The sequence below is a fragment of the Hemitrygon akajei genome, chromosome 2 (genome assembly GCF_048418815.1).
Source record: "Hemitrygon akajei chromosome 2, sHemAka1.3, whole genome shotgun sequence".
NCBI classification, from domain to species: Eukaryota; Metazoa; Chordata; class Chondrichthyes; order Myliobatiformes; family Dasyatidae; genus Hemitrygon; species Hemitrygon akajei.
In genome coordinates this window covers 24,967,490-24,986,071 of record NC_133125.1, presented here as the reverse complement: position 1 = coordinate 24,986,071, position 18,582 = coordinate 24,967,490, and the positions used below count along the sequence as shown (strand labels likewise).

General features: G+C 37.2%; 1 protein-coding gene across 3 annotated transcripts in view; it reads left to right on the top strand.

The window, feature by feature from the left end:
* Nucleotides 1-18,122, top strand: part of LOC140740019 (cysteine dioxygenase type 1-like) — a 71,423-nt gene extending 53,301 nt beyond the window's left edge. The window contains exons 1-5 of one of the 3 annotated variants that reach the window (XM_073068809.1): nt 288-519; nt 9,027-9,104; nt 10,119-10,273; nt 14,778-14,947; nt 17,528-18,122. In XM_073068809.1, coding sequence (XP_072924910.1) covers nt 350-519; nt 9,027-9,104; nt 10,119-10,273; nt 14,778-14,947; nt 17,528-17,557 — 603 coding nt within the window. In that variant the 5' untranslated portion in view covers nt 288-349 and the 3' untranslated portion in view covers nt 17,558-18,122. Of the gene's footprint in view, nt 1-287; nt 520-1,203; nt 1,351-9,026; nt 9,105-10,118; nt 10,274-14,777; nt 14,948-17,527 lie in introns of those variants that run through there. The other 2 variants (XM_073068827.1, XM_073068818.1) reach the window with 2 other exon arrangements.
* Nucleotides 18,123-18,582: the final 460 nt, after the last annotated feature.

Here is an 18,582-nt window from a genome sequence, read left to right as displayed (position 1 = left end):
ATTCCTGAAATATCTTATTACATCTGGAACACGGTAAAATCTTTCATCGCAAACTAAAGGGGACAATTATGCTCACTTTAACGATTAACTTAGCTAAGTAAGATAACCGTTCATTGTATAAACAGCGCGCATATTTATTATGTATCGGTCTGCATTATTTCCATACATTGGGCTGAAAAGCTGAAAAACGCACAGTGTTCCGGGAACGTGATTGAAATTCCTCCCTGAGTGACAGTTGGATCTTCCCCCGGCGCTTTAATCGAGTCTATAAATAGCTGGCGTTAGCCACTTGCTAGTTGGTTCTGTGAAGGTGTTGTTTAGTGTTGTGCTGTGGTAGGGAGAACTGATTATGGAGCGGACAGAAATGCAGAAACCTCAGAGCCTATCAGATATAATTCAGGATTTGCACCGCATTTTTTCAGATGACAAGGTCGATGTGGACGAGGTGCAAGCTTTGTTACAATCATACCAAAGCAACCCCCAGGAGTGGTGGAAGTACGCTAAATTTGACCAGTGCAGGTGAGAGGTTGGCCGGGTGAGATGCGAACTCCATATGCTCTGCCGTACATAAAATACTGTGATCATTGCTGGGTCAGTGGATGGGCTGTGTTATATACATGCAGTGACTGAAAAAGGTAGGCAATGAGGAAAGATTTAACCCGGATTGTGCCTGTCTGCTGGGGTGTAAAGCTGCTAGTAAGGCCTATACGCAACGTTGTTCGGGCCACTGGGACTACCGGGATCTCTCCCCCCCCCCCCCCCCCCCCGTGTATAGTTGTGCAAATTTTGTGAGCCGGTGACTGAATATTGCAACTTTAAAAAAACACAAAATGCTGGTAGAACTCAGCAGGCCAGACAGCATCTATGGGAGGAGGTAATAACGACGTTTCGGGCCGAATAAATATGTTTTGAATTATCACTCATAAGGAATGTAACTGATCCAATTTATAATCGGAGCCTCTTTTTTAATCTCCTTTCACGTTTCTTAAATTTCATAAATATTTCGTTCCATTAATTTCTAACAGGGATTTTATATTGATGGAATTCGCTAAAAATCAGATCTGTTAAAGTCGCGTTGCTGCTTTAAAACAAGAACTTGGGCTGTGGTATTTATGGAACGTATCTGTTTTGCATTGCAAAAACGTTGCTTTGCTGCCTTGCCCTTAGTAACTGATCGCACTTGCAGCTTGGACTGGGACTATGAAAGACGGCTGCAAAATAGAATTTCACAATGGTGGAACCTTCCCTTCAACCTAGCGGCACGTTTTGGAAATGGTTCGAAACACTTGGAAAATGTTTAACATGGCGATAAGCAAATCAAGCCCAGTTTAAAACAAAAACAGAAATGTTGTAAGTTATGGCCCTTCATGCCTTTTGTAACTTTTGATCCCATTCTGCAATCTTTAGCAGCCATTTTCCCGAAGTACTGACTTATTGTAAGAATCGAAAATTGTGCGAGCAACATTTCTAGTGGGAAGGATATTCTGAATTGTCACTTACCTATTTGTTGGCTCTGCCAATTTAATGTTGCATATTTGCAGTGAGTTTGATATGTTTTGCTTCATTGATAACTGGTAGAAGGAAGGGAAAGTAATAGGTAGTATAATTGATCTATAGTTTCTCCATAATTGGTTTGTTACTGACAGAAATTGTGTTGTTTTTAAAATTGATGATACACGCCTGATGGAGATGTTCCAATCAAATCCATCCATTACAGGAACTGGAAACATTAAGTTTTTTTTAAAAGGCAGAAAATTGTGGAAATGTTTGAGTTGGAAAAAATCTGCTGAAGAAACGATTGGTGTTTCTGTATTGATGACTTTGAACCTTGTAACACAGTGCTTTTCTCGACAGTCTCAAAGTGAAGCCAATCAAGCAGTTTCCATGTGCAGGCATTTGCAATACAGAAACATGGTAACCAACACTAGCCCATCAACCTCCCATAATAAGCAGTAAAAAACGTTGCAGTGTAATATCGTTTGAGTAATAAATACAGTAGAACCCTACTTTCGAGTTCTTGCTAATGGGGAATGGGGCTTTCCATTCACCGTAAACCCAACTCACTGTGCATTCTGCTAAAGCATTTGGGTTTGGATCATGATGATCTGTCTTTCTTTCCTGCTTTTTTTATGCAAAGGACTCCAGGTTGAGTAGAATCTGCAGTGCATTGTGTGTGCTGTTGAGACAAGCTCACTCAAGCTGTGGCCAGGTCAGGTTAAGGTTGGATTTTAACTTTATACCTATACAGATTTCTGCTGTTCTGTAATGTCATTGGTCTGCCTCATCTACCCAAGAGTGATAATGTCTGAAAACTAGCATCTCAACATTGCAACACTTGTAGCACCAAAGTACCAGTCTATATCTTCACATTCAGTCTTTTAAACACAGTATGCTGACTGTTCCTGTTCATTGCTCCGGTGATGGAAGTTATCAACTTGTGTGAATTAATCTAGAGGTTTACACATGGAAGTTTTTGGGTCTTTTAAATCATGGAATGTCGATGAGGTAAAAATGGTAGAAGAAGTGTCTACAACAAATTGAGGGACAATTGAATATGGAGGCAGAGCAAGAGGGAGTCATGACGTTATCTTAGAACAAATGCAGTTCCAGCAAAATGATATTTTTCGTACCTTTCAGAGGTCTCATGATTGAGAACTAGTTTGAATTTGATTCTCAAAACTTTGTACTTCCAGATCATTCAATTGTTTAGAGCTTGGAGTTTTAATTTCACCCCAAGTTAAGTTTTCTCTATTTATACAGCATTCACAAAAGTTCCACCAAACTTGCTGCTAACTTACCAGGTCATATCTTGAACTATTATTGTGTTGTAAGTATATTCAGTAGTTAACCATTTTTCTTTTTAACCAAAACAGTTGTGTTCTCATCCCAATTTAAATTCTGATACAGAGCTTTGTATTGAGGTGTCATGTCAATGTTGTAGTTGGTTAAGAGGATTTTCAATTGTATATACACCATTATGTATTCCCCAATGCAAATTAACTCTTGTCAGATTTATTAAACTGAAACCCTGTATTTTCTTACCCTAAGCATGACGTAATAGAAAGAATGGAATTGAAATATATTTGAACTTCAAAATCCTGAGATAATCCATTTTATAAAGAAAAGCTTGGATTAGTATGTTTTTGATGGGGTTATGTAGCTAGAAGTGGAAACTATTTGAAGTGAAAGCTGTCATGTTAAAGCCTACTAGTTGCTCTTCTGCAGGAAGATTAATTTCAGTATATTTAACTATTCTAATAATTTTTGATCCCCTTTTTGTTTTGTTATCAGTTCTCCGGTCTTTGGATCTGAGCAAGGAATCGTGCAAGGACTACTACTTATACCCTTTCTTAAGAAATGTTTCAGTAAATGTTACCAGAGGAAGACGAGAATTATTGTTCTCACCCCTCAGAATACAGGCACTCAGCATATGTGAACATTTAACCTCCTTCAGAAGTTGGGGAATATCAAAAGATTGTGTGAAACTTTTTTTTTACTTCTCCAGTTCTTTGTTTAAAATTAAATCTTACTCTGGAGCAATGTACAGAGATCTTTGGACACAGTTGTTAAAACATTTGTAATGCAGTCTATGCATGCTGAATGCATTAGTATTTCTGATTCTTGATATTTTTTTCCTGTATTTTCTCTTCAATCCCTCTTCAATTATTTTAGCCCAATTAAGAGGCTTCTTTTACACTTTTGATAAAACCATACATGAAATGCTAACCAGATAACAATGTATCTACTTTACATTTACCTAGTTTGTTTTGCTTTCCCTTCAGATAAAGTTGCTTCTGTGCAAGTCTAGTCTTGTCTGATTTTCTGAAGAATTAGGAAAAAATAAGATATTTTGAATCTCAAACTCTTTTGTGTTTTAAGTGATTATTTGTTTAGGATAAAATAATGAAACCTCCTCACTCTCCACCTATATGACTACCCTCAAGCTTGACCCAAGACCTGACCCTGATTAGTTGATCATTTTCTACACAACTATATACTTTAATAATGCTCCGATGATCTATTCTCTTACCTAGCTAAAGGCATCTGGCCAGATTTGACAAGAATGGAAGAGATGCACACCAAGATTGGTATAAAAGCAAGGACATGCTGAGGTCAATTTTGACAGCAAGGTGATGGTGGGTGTGGTAACAAGCTGTTGGAATACTGTGATTGCCTTCTATTCAGTGAGTGGTAAATGGGGCTTTACTGCACATTGTGGTGGGTAAATGCTGTGCTACATCACTTACCAGAGAAACAAAGTTTCGCTTTTGCCAAATTGGCAAAATGCTAGAGTTGGAGCAAACTAAAAGGCCACGTGGAGTTATTATTCAAAGTAATGGGTGATTTATTAAAGAAGTGCTCAACTGACCAGTTAAACTGATCTATGTGAGCATGAATTTGGTACAGTCTTTACATTCTTAGTTGATGAGATTACCAGTAAAACAACATTTAGATAACAGAATGGTGGCTACAGGAAGACTTAAATAACAGACTAGGTACTGATTACAGAATAAAATGATTACCCACGGGTCAAACAGTAAATCCAACTTTCAATTACAACAATGGTCCCATGCTATAACACAATTGGTGGATTTCTTGAAACCTGGTTATTGTTGCTGCTGTATTCTGTGTCTCTACTTCTAGGCTCTGTCTGTAGTTTCCTGTTACTATATTAGCACAGTCCACGTCCTTGTTTAGTAGTTCTTGGTCAGATTTGGTCAACAGCTTCTTTAACATTCATAAAGATGTTTTATGCTTAGTTGTATGACTGAACAACATGAAGGATGGGTATATAATCAAAATTTGACACCGGAAGAAAATCAAGAGTGAAGAATTTGAGTCAATTTTCAAGCACTCCACAGTTGAATATCATCAATCCCTAAAGTTGTTGTAGGTGCTGAAGTGATCAGTGATCCTCAGGTTAGAGACCAGTCTCCGATTGGAAGATCATATGGGCAGTGAATCCCGGGCATGAATCAGAGTCGTGAGGGATGGTGACACCCCAGATCACTGGGGTCAGAGGTCCATGCAAGTTCAGAAGCCAAGGTCCATGCAAGTTTGGAAGTAGTGGCCCAAAGCCCAAACCTGGCAAAATCTGGAGGGCAAAGCCAAAGGTTGAAGTTCAGAACATGGTGAGTTCAGAGGTAGAAGGTTGAAGACTGAAGCTAAAGGCCCAGAGGAGTCTCAGGTGGATTCTTTGCGAGTCCTAGAATCCAGGTACAATCCTGAAGGTGGCTCTCCTGAGGTTGGAGGCCTGTCTCGGTGGGAGTGATGGTAAAGAGGCTTTGTTTGTTGTTGTTGCTCCTTGTGTTCTGTGGAACATTGTGGGCATCAGAAAATGTGCTGGTTGTTAACGCAAACTATACATTTCACTATATGCTTCAATGCATATTTGACAAATAAATTTGAATGCTGGAAATCTGAAATAAAATCAGAAAAGACTGAAAATAGGTTATCAGAAAGGCTATCAATCTGAAACATTAACTCTTGCACTGCAGATGCTGCCTGACTTGCATTTCTGACATTTTCTGTTTTTATTTCAGAACCAACATTTTTAGTTTATTTGCTTTTCAATTAATCACAAGCTTTTAATCTGATGAAGCCATTTTGAAAATGTATGAATAACCTGTGCTGCATTGCCTCTGTCTAACCTTCCTGATACTATATCAAATAATTCAATAAAGTTAAATAAGCTTGACTTTTCCTTGTGAAGCCCCCTCACTTGGCTTGTTAGCTGGCTCTGCTAACAGCCACTGGACTTCAGCGAGACTCCAACAATGTATGATTTGGGCCCCACCAATCAGAAAAGTTGGGATGGTTTAATTAACGGAATCCCAATCTGAACGAATGCTGTATAAATACTGTCCATACACAATTATCCATCAGCAAGAAATAACAGATCGTACACAGCATACAGTTGTAAAGAAAGTGTATTTACTAATTTCAGCTTAGTCAACGGGTTATTAAGAGGACAAGAAAAGGGGGGAAAAAAAATTAAAAGGGCCCACTACAATTAAACCAGTCTAAATGTGCAAAGTGTCAGAGCTCATATCTTTAAAAAGCTTGGTGTGACTGTTACTTACTGCATCGAAATCTCATCACCAATCACCGGTAGAACTTCCCATCTTGGACTCTTTCAACTCACAAATCATCCCTTGTAATCATGCCTTCCCGTCAGATCCAACCCTACAGCCATCTCGCCTGACCTTCTCTCTCAATCTCCTGCCAAAAAGACCACAAACCCCACCATGTCCATCACAAATCTTTCTCTGCCCAGCTTTCTCTAGGACCTTCTCCCAATTCCACCATCCCGCATAGTTAGCAGCATTCCTATGTTGAACATTACAGCCCCTTATCTTTAACTGAAACCCAAACACTGTTAGCTTCTACAGAAAGCTACTAAATGTAAACCCCTCCAACCTTAGCAGTAAGATTCCTAACCAGGGCATTACACTTGTATGGCATGGTTTCCGTTGCATTTTTTCCCCATTAGAGCTTGAAATTAAAAAATGTTGATTTATCCTTAGTCTATCCTTTGACTAAAGAATAAACATAGAAATATAATTTTGAAGGACTGCCCCTCAATATGTTGTTAGCAAATCAGTCTCTTTGGCCATAACCTCCAAGAGAATTTAAAATAAACTATTGACACTATTTTTAAAAAAAAATAATAATTCAGGAGATCACTGGATGAGGATTTGGCATATAATTGAAAGTGGCTACTATACATTGTATGTTAATTCAAATTAATGATAATTTGAATATTGTTAACTGGAAGTCATTGCAATATTTCTGTATTCTGTGATTTTTTAAAAAAAGGCAAATATTAGTCTGATGCTTCATATTTAGAAAAGTTGAAACATTTTAGTTAGTTATGTCATAGGCTGGTGGCTTATTTTACAATGCACAGTGCTGCCTGTGTTGCAATACCTGAATAATTGTTATTAAATATCAGTTATCTAATGCAAGTTGGTGACCAAATAATTGTTTAATCTCTGAATCAGACGTGAAACTTTTACACTGTTCTCTCCCCACAGATACTACCTAATGTGCTGGGTATCTCCTAGCAATTTTCTGTTGTCTCTCAGTTCCTCAACTATTGTGAAAGATTCTTTTTGCTTGGTTCCAGAAACCTATGTACATAACAAATGGAAGCAACAGTTGTTGATATAGACTCTGATCTGCTATGACTGCTCTGAACTTGGCTGTTCCTCACATTATAATCCTCCACCCCAACTGTTAAAAGCAAAATGTCTACCTCGGTCCTGTATAGTTATTGACAGTCTCTGGGTTAGTAAATTCAAAAGAATCTCTCAGAAGAAATTCCTTGTTTATATCTTAAATGGGTCACCCATATTTGAAGCTATTCTCCCTAACTCTGAACTTACTCCTGAAGGGATAATTATCACATGGCAGTGATCATGTCAAGACCCTCAATCTTTTGGTTCCATAAGATCACTTAAACATTTCCACCATTTGTAAGGCACAAATCAAGGACATGATGGAATACACTCCACTTACTTGGATGAGTGCAGCAACAGTAGCACTGTGCATTCAAGATTTTGGGACAAAGCAGCCAGCTTGATTGGGACCCATTAATTTCTTCCACCACTGGTGCACAGTTGTTGTAGATTGTGCTTTTTACAATATGCAATGTTGGCTCCTCCAACAACATCTTCAAATGTGGAATCGTAATGACTCAAGTAAGGTTGAAGTCAGAAGATGCATGAGAATGGCACTGCCCTTGGTTTCCCCTTGCACATAAGCCTGACTTGGGGCAAATCTATCATGATTTCTTAATTGCTGGGTCTTAACCCTGGTACTACTCACCCAACAGTGCTATCTTAACACATAGCATTATAATAGTCCAACCATTGGCTCAAAGGAAGTTGGTGTTGCGCAACAAGTGTTGGCTTTGCAAACAACATCCATGTTCCAAATTAAATAAGCCAAATAAAACCTTCATTCTTTTACATTCTAATCCAGTGCACAACCTTGGTCATGAGACAATTATTTCCAGAAATAATTATTGTGATTCTTCTTTATAACTACATCAGAATTCAGAAGAAAATGAAACATGCATGTAGTCTTACCAAGGTATTGCTAATGCTTTTTGCAGTTGTTGCATGGCTTTCCTACTTCTGATGGGGAGCAATAAGTATTCCCAGGGAGGCAGGCAGAGCTAATTATTCTATTCTGACATATCTTTGATAGATATCTCCTCCCAAATTTTCACATTTATCAACAACTTTCCCCTTGTTTTCATTGCCTGGTTCCCTTAATTGCAGCATACTTGATTTGCCACTGCTAGTGCTGTGGTAGCAAATTCTACATTGTTAACATTCCCTGAATTGCTAAGAGGAGACCATTTAGGGGTGAGACAAGCTTCTACAATATATTAGGCTTTCTTTATGATGACCTTTCACAGTGTCATCCATGTAAATTACATTAGATTTAACATAGTGTCTTTTGATTTTTGTGATATTTTGTATAGAACAATATGTAGAACATCCCAAAATTTAAATTCAATACTTTTAGGAGTGAAAGTGAATGTTTCTTTACAAAATTTGGTCTTATTTTCCCCTATTTGTTTGGTAAATCATTTATCTATCCCTTTTCTCTCTGCCTCATGCAGATTTATTTTCTCCTTATTCCTCCTTTTGAAAATATACCAGATCAATTGTCCATATTGAAATGAAGATCAGTGCACTTTCCCTTGTGAAGCACCTTAAAGTGCTATTATGAGAAATTATGTCAGCATATTTTTCCAGTATTTCAAGTTTATCTCAATGCTTCTATTTTTAATTACATTTTCAGATTTCACATTTTAATGCCAAGATCATGTCTAATCTAGTTTCTTGATAATTTATACTATGCATACAATTATGATTGTTGTGCTTAACAGATTATGGTAATCTTTTATGGTTGTCTGTTTAGCTTCTGGTGTGTAAATACATTTATTTTTCTGATTTGATTCTTTGGATCATGCACCATTATTGGATTTCTTATGGTTCCTCTTTTTGCAGATACACGAGAAATCTTGTTGATGAAGGAAATGGAAAGTTCAATTTGATGATACTCTGCTGGGGTGAAGGCCATGGCAGGTAAGATGATTAATTTATCCAAGACTTTCCCTATACCAATAGTATTAATGTTATATCAGTTATGACTTTGCTACTACAGGTCCACAATCCCTTATCCAAAATCCTTGGGGCCAGTTGCATTTTGGAATTCAGAATTTTTCGGATTTCAGAATCCCTCCTTATTGGTTCCGGGACCCCATGCGGATACCAAAAAACACATATGCTCAAGTCCCTTATTTAACCTGTCTCAGTGCAGGTGGACTTTAGGACCCATCGGAGCTCCGGACCTACGCACATCCTCCCGTATACTTTAAATCATCTCTAGATTACTTATAATACCTAATACAATGTAAATGCTATGTAAATAGTTGTTATACTGTATTGTTTAGGGAATAATGACAAGAAAAAAATTTATTTCTAACAAAAACATTGAAGCTGTATATTTTTATGTTTTATTCAAATGAACCGAATCAAACACATGGTAAATGACTTATTGGAATAAATGTAGAATGTCACTCACTATAAAACTTCAGTAACTTGTCTTTCTGTTTCTTTAAATCGTATATAGTGGTAGTTCCAACACCATATTCTTTGGTAAGATGCCATACAGGCACACCATGATCAAGCTTCTGCAATAACTCCACTTTCTGCGTTATTGATAATAGATGCTTCCTTCTCTTTTTCTCAATGTTACCCATAGGGGTATCTGCAGCTCTTTTTGACATTTTCACAGTGTAATTAAACACAAAATACCAGTGAACAGCAAATGTCCGTAACCAGTACGAGCGCTGAGCCACAACTGACGTCAGCTGTTGGCGAAAAAAACTTCGGTTTTCGAGGCTTTCTGGATTTCAAAATTCTGGACCCTTTTTATAATTTCAAATAGACAAAAGAAGTATGGTTCCAAGAAACTGTTCTCATTGATCTTAACATGTTATGTCTTTGATTTTAGGTGGATGATCTGATTCTTTCACTGTGTTGGCTAGTGTTTTTACTCATGTTGCTGACTTTTTTTCTGGTTTTTCCACAATGTAGCAGCATCCATGATCATTCTGATTCCCACTGCTTCTTAAAAATACTTCAGGGACAGTTAAAGGAAACAATCTTCAATATGCCTGATGAAGAAATAAAAGAACTTTCCAAGAAAAAGGAGACCATTCTTCAAGACAACCAGTGTGCTTACATGAGTGGTGAGGTTTCGATGTTTTAAATTCAATGCTTCCTTTTTAGAATTAATTTTCAGTTAATATTCCATGTTTACCAAATTTCCTGTGACAAAACTTGGTCAATCTCATTTAGTATGCCGGTGGAAATTAATCAGTGCAATTCTAATTTTTCGAAAGGCGCATATGCAATTTTAGTGCCTTTAAGTGTGGGACATTCCAAATTGTTCTGGAGCCATTAAAGTGCTTTGAATTCGTTGTTACAGTGGAATCTGTTTAATTGGGAACAGAACATTTTGGCCCAATTAATAAGCAGTCCCAATTAGCTGAAGTTTCCTGGAAATAGATTTTAAAAAAAGACAAGCTACTGTTTAACTGAGTAATAAATCATGTATTTACCGTACATTCCAGTGTATAAGCTGATCCGGCGTATAAGCCGACCCCCCCCCCCCCTCATTTTCAAGGTTAAAAAAGTGACTTTTTCATGTTACCTTTGTATAAGCCGACCCCTTTTGTAGACGTTTTTGATTTAACCAGAAAAGATCACAAGATCTTTGTACACAAGATCACAAGATGCCAGTACTCAGCTTTGCCGGATCCGGAACCTGGAAATTTTGTGAACCAGTACCTGCTAAGAAAATAGGCTTACATATTGCAGAGCGTTATGAGTGAATTCTTAATAAATAAATCAGGGAGGGACTTTTTGGATTAGGTTCCCAATGGTAAAGAATCCTCTGAAATGTAACCCCCGTGAAACCATTTAGCGCCCATTACAATCTTGTTGAAACATAACATGGGGTGGGGGGATCAGTACGTGTACTCTGTATTGAGTTTGTGACCACTATGTACAAAAGATTAAAATGAACACAGTATGATGCTGGCTTCAAGCTGAAGGTTATTGATTTTGTTAAAAGAACAAATAATTCTGCAGCTGCTAAGAAGTTTAGTGTAAATGAGAAACAAGTGAGAGAGTGGAGAAAGGCAGAGGACACACTGAGAGAAATGCCAAAGGTGAAATGTGAAATCCGTGGGAAAACATGCCAGTGGCCAGAACTGGAAGAAAAAGTTTTAGAGTGGATGAATCACCAGCGATCGTCTGGATACATTGTTACCAGAGAAATGATTCAAGTTCAAGTGTTGAAATGGGCTGAAAAACACTGTGAGGTCAGCGAAAATTTCAAAGCTACGTGAAGTTGGTGCACCCAATTTATGAATAGACGTGATCTTGTGTTGAGACAAAAAACAATGATTGCTCAGAAGTTGCCGAGCGACCTTGAGAATAAGATTGCGGCCTTCCAATCGTTTGTAATCAAGTATTGAAAGGCACATTCTTACCCGCTCTCACTAATTGGTAACATGGACAAGACACCAATGTTCTTTGATTTTGCTGGCAACCGCAGTATCAATCAGAGGGAAAAGTCGCTACTTGTCCAGGACACATTCAAAGCACACTTGTCAGGCGAGACAAAAGCGGCATTGAAAGCTGAAAATATGGACATTGCAGTCATCCCCGGTGGTTTGACGTCCGTGCTCCAGCCACGAGATGTGAGTTTAAACAAACCATTCAAAGAATTCATGCATCGACAATGAAGTTGCACATGACGATGTCGAAACAGAAATTGACAATCCTTACGATGGTATGGTGACTGCCGAAGAATGGCACGCGATTTTCTTCCATGCATTCATTTTTCCAAAGTTGCCACCCTCTGTATAAGCCAACCCCCTAACTTTAGGACCAAAATTTAGGGCCAAATTCTCAGCTTGCACACCGGAATTTACGGTAAATTACTGAACAAATTGGAACGCCATCAGTATTACTACAGTACTATAAATCTGGGTATTAATCATTGATGGAGGAATTCATAAATGAACTGAATCAGCAGATAACAGACTGCCTTAATTGCCTTCCTGCATGGTGTAGTGCCAAAAATCACTGCTTTTTAATTTGGCTTAGGTCAGCCTAAATGAATAACATAACACAAAAAACTTCTATTTAGGTATGGTGTCGTGTCTAATGGCCACACAAGTACACATGACTAATGATTACAAACTGTTGCATACTCCAATCTTAATTTTTCTTTGTATTATTCAAGATGATTGTTGATACCTTCAAATTCAAATCATTTCATTTTCACTCCTGGCCATTTCTTGCATCTCTAAGCCTGAATGTTTGAATCCACAGTGAGTAAGCAGTTCAAAATTGTCTTACTGCTTATTTCTCACCAACTATCAGTGACAGAAATCACTTATTTTTGAACACAAACACATGCAACTGTATTGTAAAGCCAGAAATGTGCAGGCCAGGCTTTCACATCTATTACTTTAGTGATGTTTACTAAGATAAATATTGATCTGGATACTACTGATAATTCCCTTTCCCTGTGAAATAATAGTGATGGGGTAACTTCTATTCACTTAAGCGAGGGCCTCTGTTTAACAAGGCACATCTGATTATGAGCCTAGATTTTGTGCTCAAGTGGAGTTGAATTGATTTTGTTGTACATGCCGTGTACAGTTCAATAGTCTTAAAATGGCAAGGTAGAAATTGGTGAGCATGGTGGTTGGTATATGCTTTCAGGTCTTCTGACCATTGAAGGGAGGGGGAAGAAGAGAGAAGGTGGGTGGTATCTGATTATTTTGGCTGCTTTGCTGAGGCAGGAAGAAATACAGACAGAGTCTACACAGGGAAGGCTCGTTCCATTATGTATTGAGATGTGTCCATAACTCTGTAATGTGTTGTAATCTCAGGCAGAAAAGTTGCTATACCAGACAGACTGCTTGTTATCATGCATCAATAAAAATTGGTAAGAATCATGGGGATATGCTGATTTTATTTATTTTTGCCTGCTGAAGAAGCAGCACTGGTGTGCTTTCTTTGCTGTGGCATTTGTGTTTAAACCAGGACAGGGGTTGGTGATGTTCACTGTTGGGAACTTAAAGCTCTCAACCCTCTCAACTTTGATGTAAATTCAGCACCATTAATGACAATGTCTTTCTAGTTTTGGCTTGGCTCACCATTGAGTAAAAGTTCCAATAATCTTGCTGCGTGAATTTAGTATGAATTCTTCCAATTCACCTATAAAATGAAGGAACTGGAACATTTTTAGGGGGGGGGGGGTGTTAATTTCGTGAAAGAAGTCACCAGAGAAAATTACTAGTAGATAAGAAGCAGTTTATTTATTCGACAAAACATGATACAGCAGGCATCATATTGAGATGCTTTTGGTGGAAAAGCCTGGCTGGCCCATGCTACCCGATTATTTTGTGTGCTAAACATCAAAGGACAATTCCATATTTAGAATTCTTCCACAATGCTTTCTTTGAAACTACACACAAACTTCACACCTCCCAATTCGCACTCACACCAAAGACATCAAAATGAATGTTAAACAGCGTTGACTGGCCTGTAATTCAAGGCCTTTAGGAACTTATTGTTCAGAGTTGCATTTCAAAGTAAATCCACAATGCATATTCGAATCTGAGGATTGGTGGCTGAAGCTATTTGCTAAATGTGCTAAACCTAAAAATAGCTCGAACAATTGGTTAATGTATATGAGATACACAAGATGAGCAAATTGGGAAATCATTTGTTACTGTCTCAAATAGACATATGAGAGCCTATTTACAGGCAGTCCCCAAGTTATGAACGTCTGACTTATGAACAACTCGTACTTACGAACGGAGGGAGAAGAATGCCATCCGCCATTTTAAGTCGTTGCCATTAACACTGTGTTGAGTGTGTAACTTTGTATGTGGCTTAAATATTTCTTGGGAAGATCCACCCTGACGCACCCCCCCCCCCCCCCTTTCCAGTCAGCACTGCCCCTACTTGTCCCATTTAACCTGGCTTAGTGCTGGTGGAATTTAGGACCTAGGGGAGCAGAGGACCTGCCGCTCGCGGCTGCTGCTGAATCAGCAGTTTTCTGTTCCCTTGACGGAAAACGATCACAATTGAAAATAAAGTGGAAATAATAAAGCGATCGGAGGTGAAATGCCATCAGTCATCGGAAAAGTTGGTCAACGATCAGAACAATTTTAAAGGATACAGGTAAAGGATAAAATGAGAATAGTGGGGCATGTGAAAGGCCCTGCCCCAGTGAAAGCTACAATTATTACTAAGCAACACAGTGGTTTAATTACTGAAATATATACTATATACTAAGACAAACATTTGACTAACTGACGCTAAGTAATACCGGATGTATCTGTTCCAACTTGTATACAAATCCGACTTAAAGACGGACTCAGGAACGGAACTCATTCGTAACCCGGGGACTGCCTGTAATTGTTTGGGATCTTGAGTGTTTTTCACAGAATAATATAAACAAAGGTGCAATTTAGCCATTTTGGCTTTTTACTCAACATGAGATGCTTGGAGAAAATCATGTCTTGAGTTTTATTATAAAGTGGAAAGATTTGAAAATATTGTGATGTACTCGAAACAAACAGATAAACTGTTTTCAGAATCTGAAGTAAATTGTGATTTCCATTGGGAATGTGTCTGACCAAGTGTTTTGCTTTTTGAAAATAGATTCAATTGGGGTGCACAGAGTTGAAAATGTGAGTCACACGGAGAAGGCTGTTAGCCTTCACTTGTACGTTCCTCCCTTTGATAGTTGCCACACTTTTGATGAAAGAAGTGGCCATAAACAGAAAGTGACAGTTAATTTCACAAGCAAATATGGGAAGATTGTTCATCCTGTAAGTAAAAATATTATTTTTCATTTAATTGAATAAAACTTGTACCCAGTATAAAATGCAATTTTGAATAGAATCTCTTGCCCTCTTGCACTGTGATAACAAGCAACTCTGACATAAAGCAATACATTATTTTAAAAACAAAAGCTTGGATGAAAGTTTATTTGCTGGAATTTCCTTACATTTTTTAGATATATTGATAATGCTGATCATATCACATATATAATGGTCTACTCCTGAGCTAATGAGTTTTGCATTGAAATGTGTGCATTATACAAATTTAAAATTAAGACCAAGCTTTGGATTCTACAAAAAAAAACATTTTGTGTTAGATCTCACAGATTTGCACAGTATCCTTAAAAAAAAAAAAGTGCTTTTGCTTTTGAGTTTGTGGAGATTTGAGTAGTAATCTGTTCCCTTACTGAGCATTTTTTTCTAAAGGAGTTGGCTTTGAAGTTTTTTTTGTGTGAAGGTTTTGTATGGAAACATACTCGCTAGTTAAGGACAATTGTGGTAAGAGATGACAATAGATTTGATGTTCACAGGAAAAACAAGAAAACCTAATTTATTGCAAATTTAGTTGATTTGCATTGTTTTTGTGAATTGTATCTCTTTTTATCCAACATTTCTTCCTCCTCTCCTACCCCCATACATAGTATCCCTGTTATCTAGTGGTAATCTGGAGTATAAATTTGAAGATGTAGCAGTAACTTCAGCCAGTTGTATTTTTCTTCATAAATTATGATAATTTTCAATATAAGATCCTGCTAATTTAATTAAAAATGAACGGGGTTATTTAAGTCTTTTGTAAGAGGCAGTGTTGTATAATCTTGGCCCATTGATGTCTATGGATGAGCTGACTTTATTGTTTCCATTAATTTGTGGAGATTGTATAGACGGAATAACAGTTCTACGTTTTTTTGTAGAACTGTGTAAGAATAGTTGCCAGTTCTCTATTTCAGTTTGAAGTAATCTACCAGAATTTTCTCACACAAAATGCTAGAGGAACGCAGAAAATCAGGTATTATCGAGGGGAATAAAGTTTTGTGAATGCAACCTGACTTGTTGAGTTTCTCCAACAGTTTGTGTGTGTTGTTCTATATTTCAGCATCTGCAGAATCTCTTGTATTTATACCAGGAGTTTTATTTCCTCATCAAACAGTGAGGGACTATATAAAAAAAAAACACAGCTATAACAATTTTTTTTTTATTAATTTGAAATCCTGATACCATTTTGAATCTGTTCTTGTTAGTTACCAACTTGGACTAAGGAAAGCTGTATTTAAGCTCTGTTTAAAATGTGTCACTCACTGAAGTCTCTTGGACAACCTAACTTCATCAAAAAAGTATTTTGGTATGGCCTTTTCAAAAGGGAGTTGAGTGATGTTGTATTTTTATATGTAGAATAAAGCAATATCTGTGACTAGCGGTGAATTGTTCACTGTGAATTTCATTTGTCCCTGTGGTTAGCAGATCTTTATTTGCTATAAGATCTGCAACTGTACATTATGCTCACTTTTTCTCTGCAGTTGTGAATGAGTAATTGGAAAACGTGCTAGAGGGAGATGAAAATTATCTTTACCCACCAAAAGTCCACAGTACTTTTAAAAGTCTGCACATGTTAATTAGTATTTGGTTAATCAACTATTCTGCATCAATATCACAAGGCCCCTTATGGCTTTTTTTCACCAGGGCTGTTCATCTTTTTAAAAAAAGTTTTTCTACAGATAAGTTCACATGATTTAACTTTTCCAAAGATGGTGTCCATATAAAGTTTAGGGCTGAACATAGACTGACAGTGAATTGATTTTAAGGGGCCTACATTTGCCACATTAGGACTGTGGAATTTTTTTGCTTATTGTTTGTATCCTGCCTTGTGTCAAACTGCCTTCTGGTCTGGCCGAACCTCTAAAAATTGGATTAATCATTAATGTAACTTGTGTGACTATCAGATATCTCTTGAGTTCTAAACTTCCTGAAAGGACTTTCCTCCCACATTTAAACTCTATATTTTTATATAGGAGAATGAGCTGAAAGTGGTTTGTATTATGCTGAATTTCGACTGTGATCTAGTTTTTAACACCTGGCTTTCTAGATCTAAGAGCCAGATGAGATGGCCACCATTCTCATGTCCCAACTACAAAAGGCTGACGTTTTTCAACATGATTGTTGGAGACTTTTCAGAGGGAATCAAAGCTCATGGGTTAACTCTAAAATTAAATTAAAAATACAAAATGTATGTGCTCTAAAATTAAGTAAAATAAGTAAAGCATTGGTCTTTTCCTACTGGGCCAAAAGTCCCATTTACTTGAATAGGGTTACCACTTTACATTTGCCCTTCAGTTTTACATGTGGCAAAATGCAGTGGGACTCTCCTTGCGGAGTCGTGGCACTGTTGACTCTAATGATGGAGTAGTTACAATATTTGGAACATCTCGGGTTGCATAACATCAAGGCTCCCTAACACATTATTGGCCAATTGTAACCACTGACAATCAATGCAGTTCACACTAGTGTAAATGAAAAGAATAACTTGTGTTTATTAGTGCTTTAAGTTTCTGATTTTTATTGTTGACTTTCCAGGAAAATGCTGTTTCTCAAGAAAACAACTAATTCATTCAATAACAAGATTACCGGAACTTCTGAGATGCCAATAATAATACTGGCATGAAACTTTGGATATCCACGTGCTTTCATGGGGAAAATAAAAATAAATGTCATTTTGATAATGCAGAATTAATTACTTAATTATGAGATTAAAGATTTTTAGATTGGCTGGTTATGCAAATATAAATTCTTAACAGAAGCAGTTAATTGTTCCACTTTGGGTTTTTAATTTCCAGTTAACATGATTTGAGTGTTTAAATAAATCTTTTCACTGGTAACAAAATGTGCATTTTATGTGAAGATTGTGCTCTTGATGCTGAGTATCAGTATTTACTAGTGTATTCTTCAGTTTTAAAATAAATTGCCATAATCATTCCTTAGCATTTGAAGACATTATAGATACTGGCATATTGTAATGTGAAATGAAAAAATGTAAACAATATATTTTCCTGTAACAAGATAAGGTGTAAATTTTAATGATTTTATTAGTCTGAAATGATCTTAATGTCTGTACATATGTATTAGAACTTTCTTTTAGATATTGCTTCAATAAACTGAATTTATGACTGTATGCAAAGTATATTCATTTTTACACATCTAATGAATACAATGTTCATTGGTGCAACTTCTGAAAGAGTAACAGAATTAACATAGGTCAGTACACTTCATTGAGAGGGATTAAGGAATGACCTGCTTCCACTCCAATTCTGTGAATTCTGATGTGGCTAAAGCCAATGTGGGAGATGTAGGCATTGTTATAATAGGGCAGATGTTTGATTGGAAGCATAATTAAGGATATGGTTTGTGTCTACTACCATTATCCTGGGATTTTGTGTTCATTTCAGGAAGGGCTATGGTGTTCTCAATGTCATCACAGATGCTCCTTCATTTGAATCACTATGGGCCAAGAATTCCTGCAAGCTGGTCCGATGTTAGTTTTCATGAAGGCTTATTGTAATTGAGTGAAGTATAAAACCACTGTTTTGGAATCCAGTGGCAGTTTTGTGATTTGCCCATTGGTGTGGACTTGA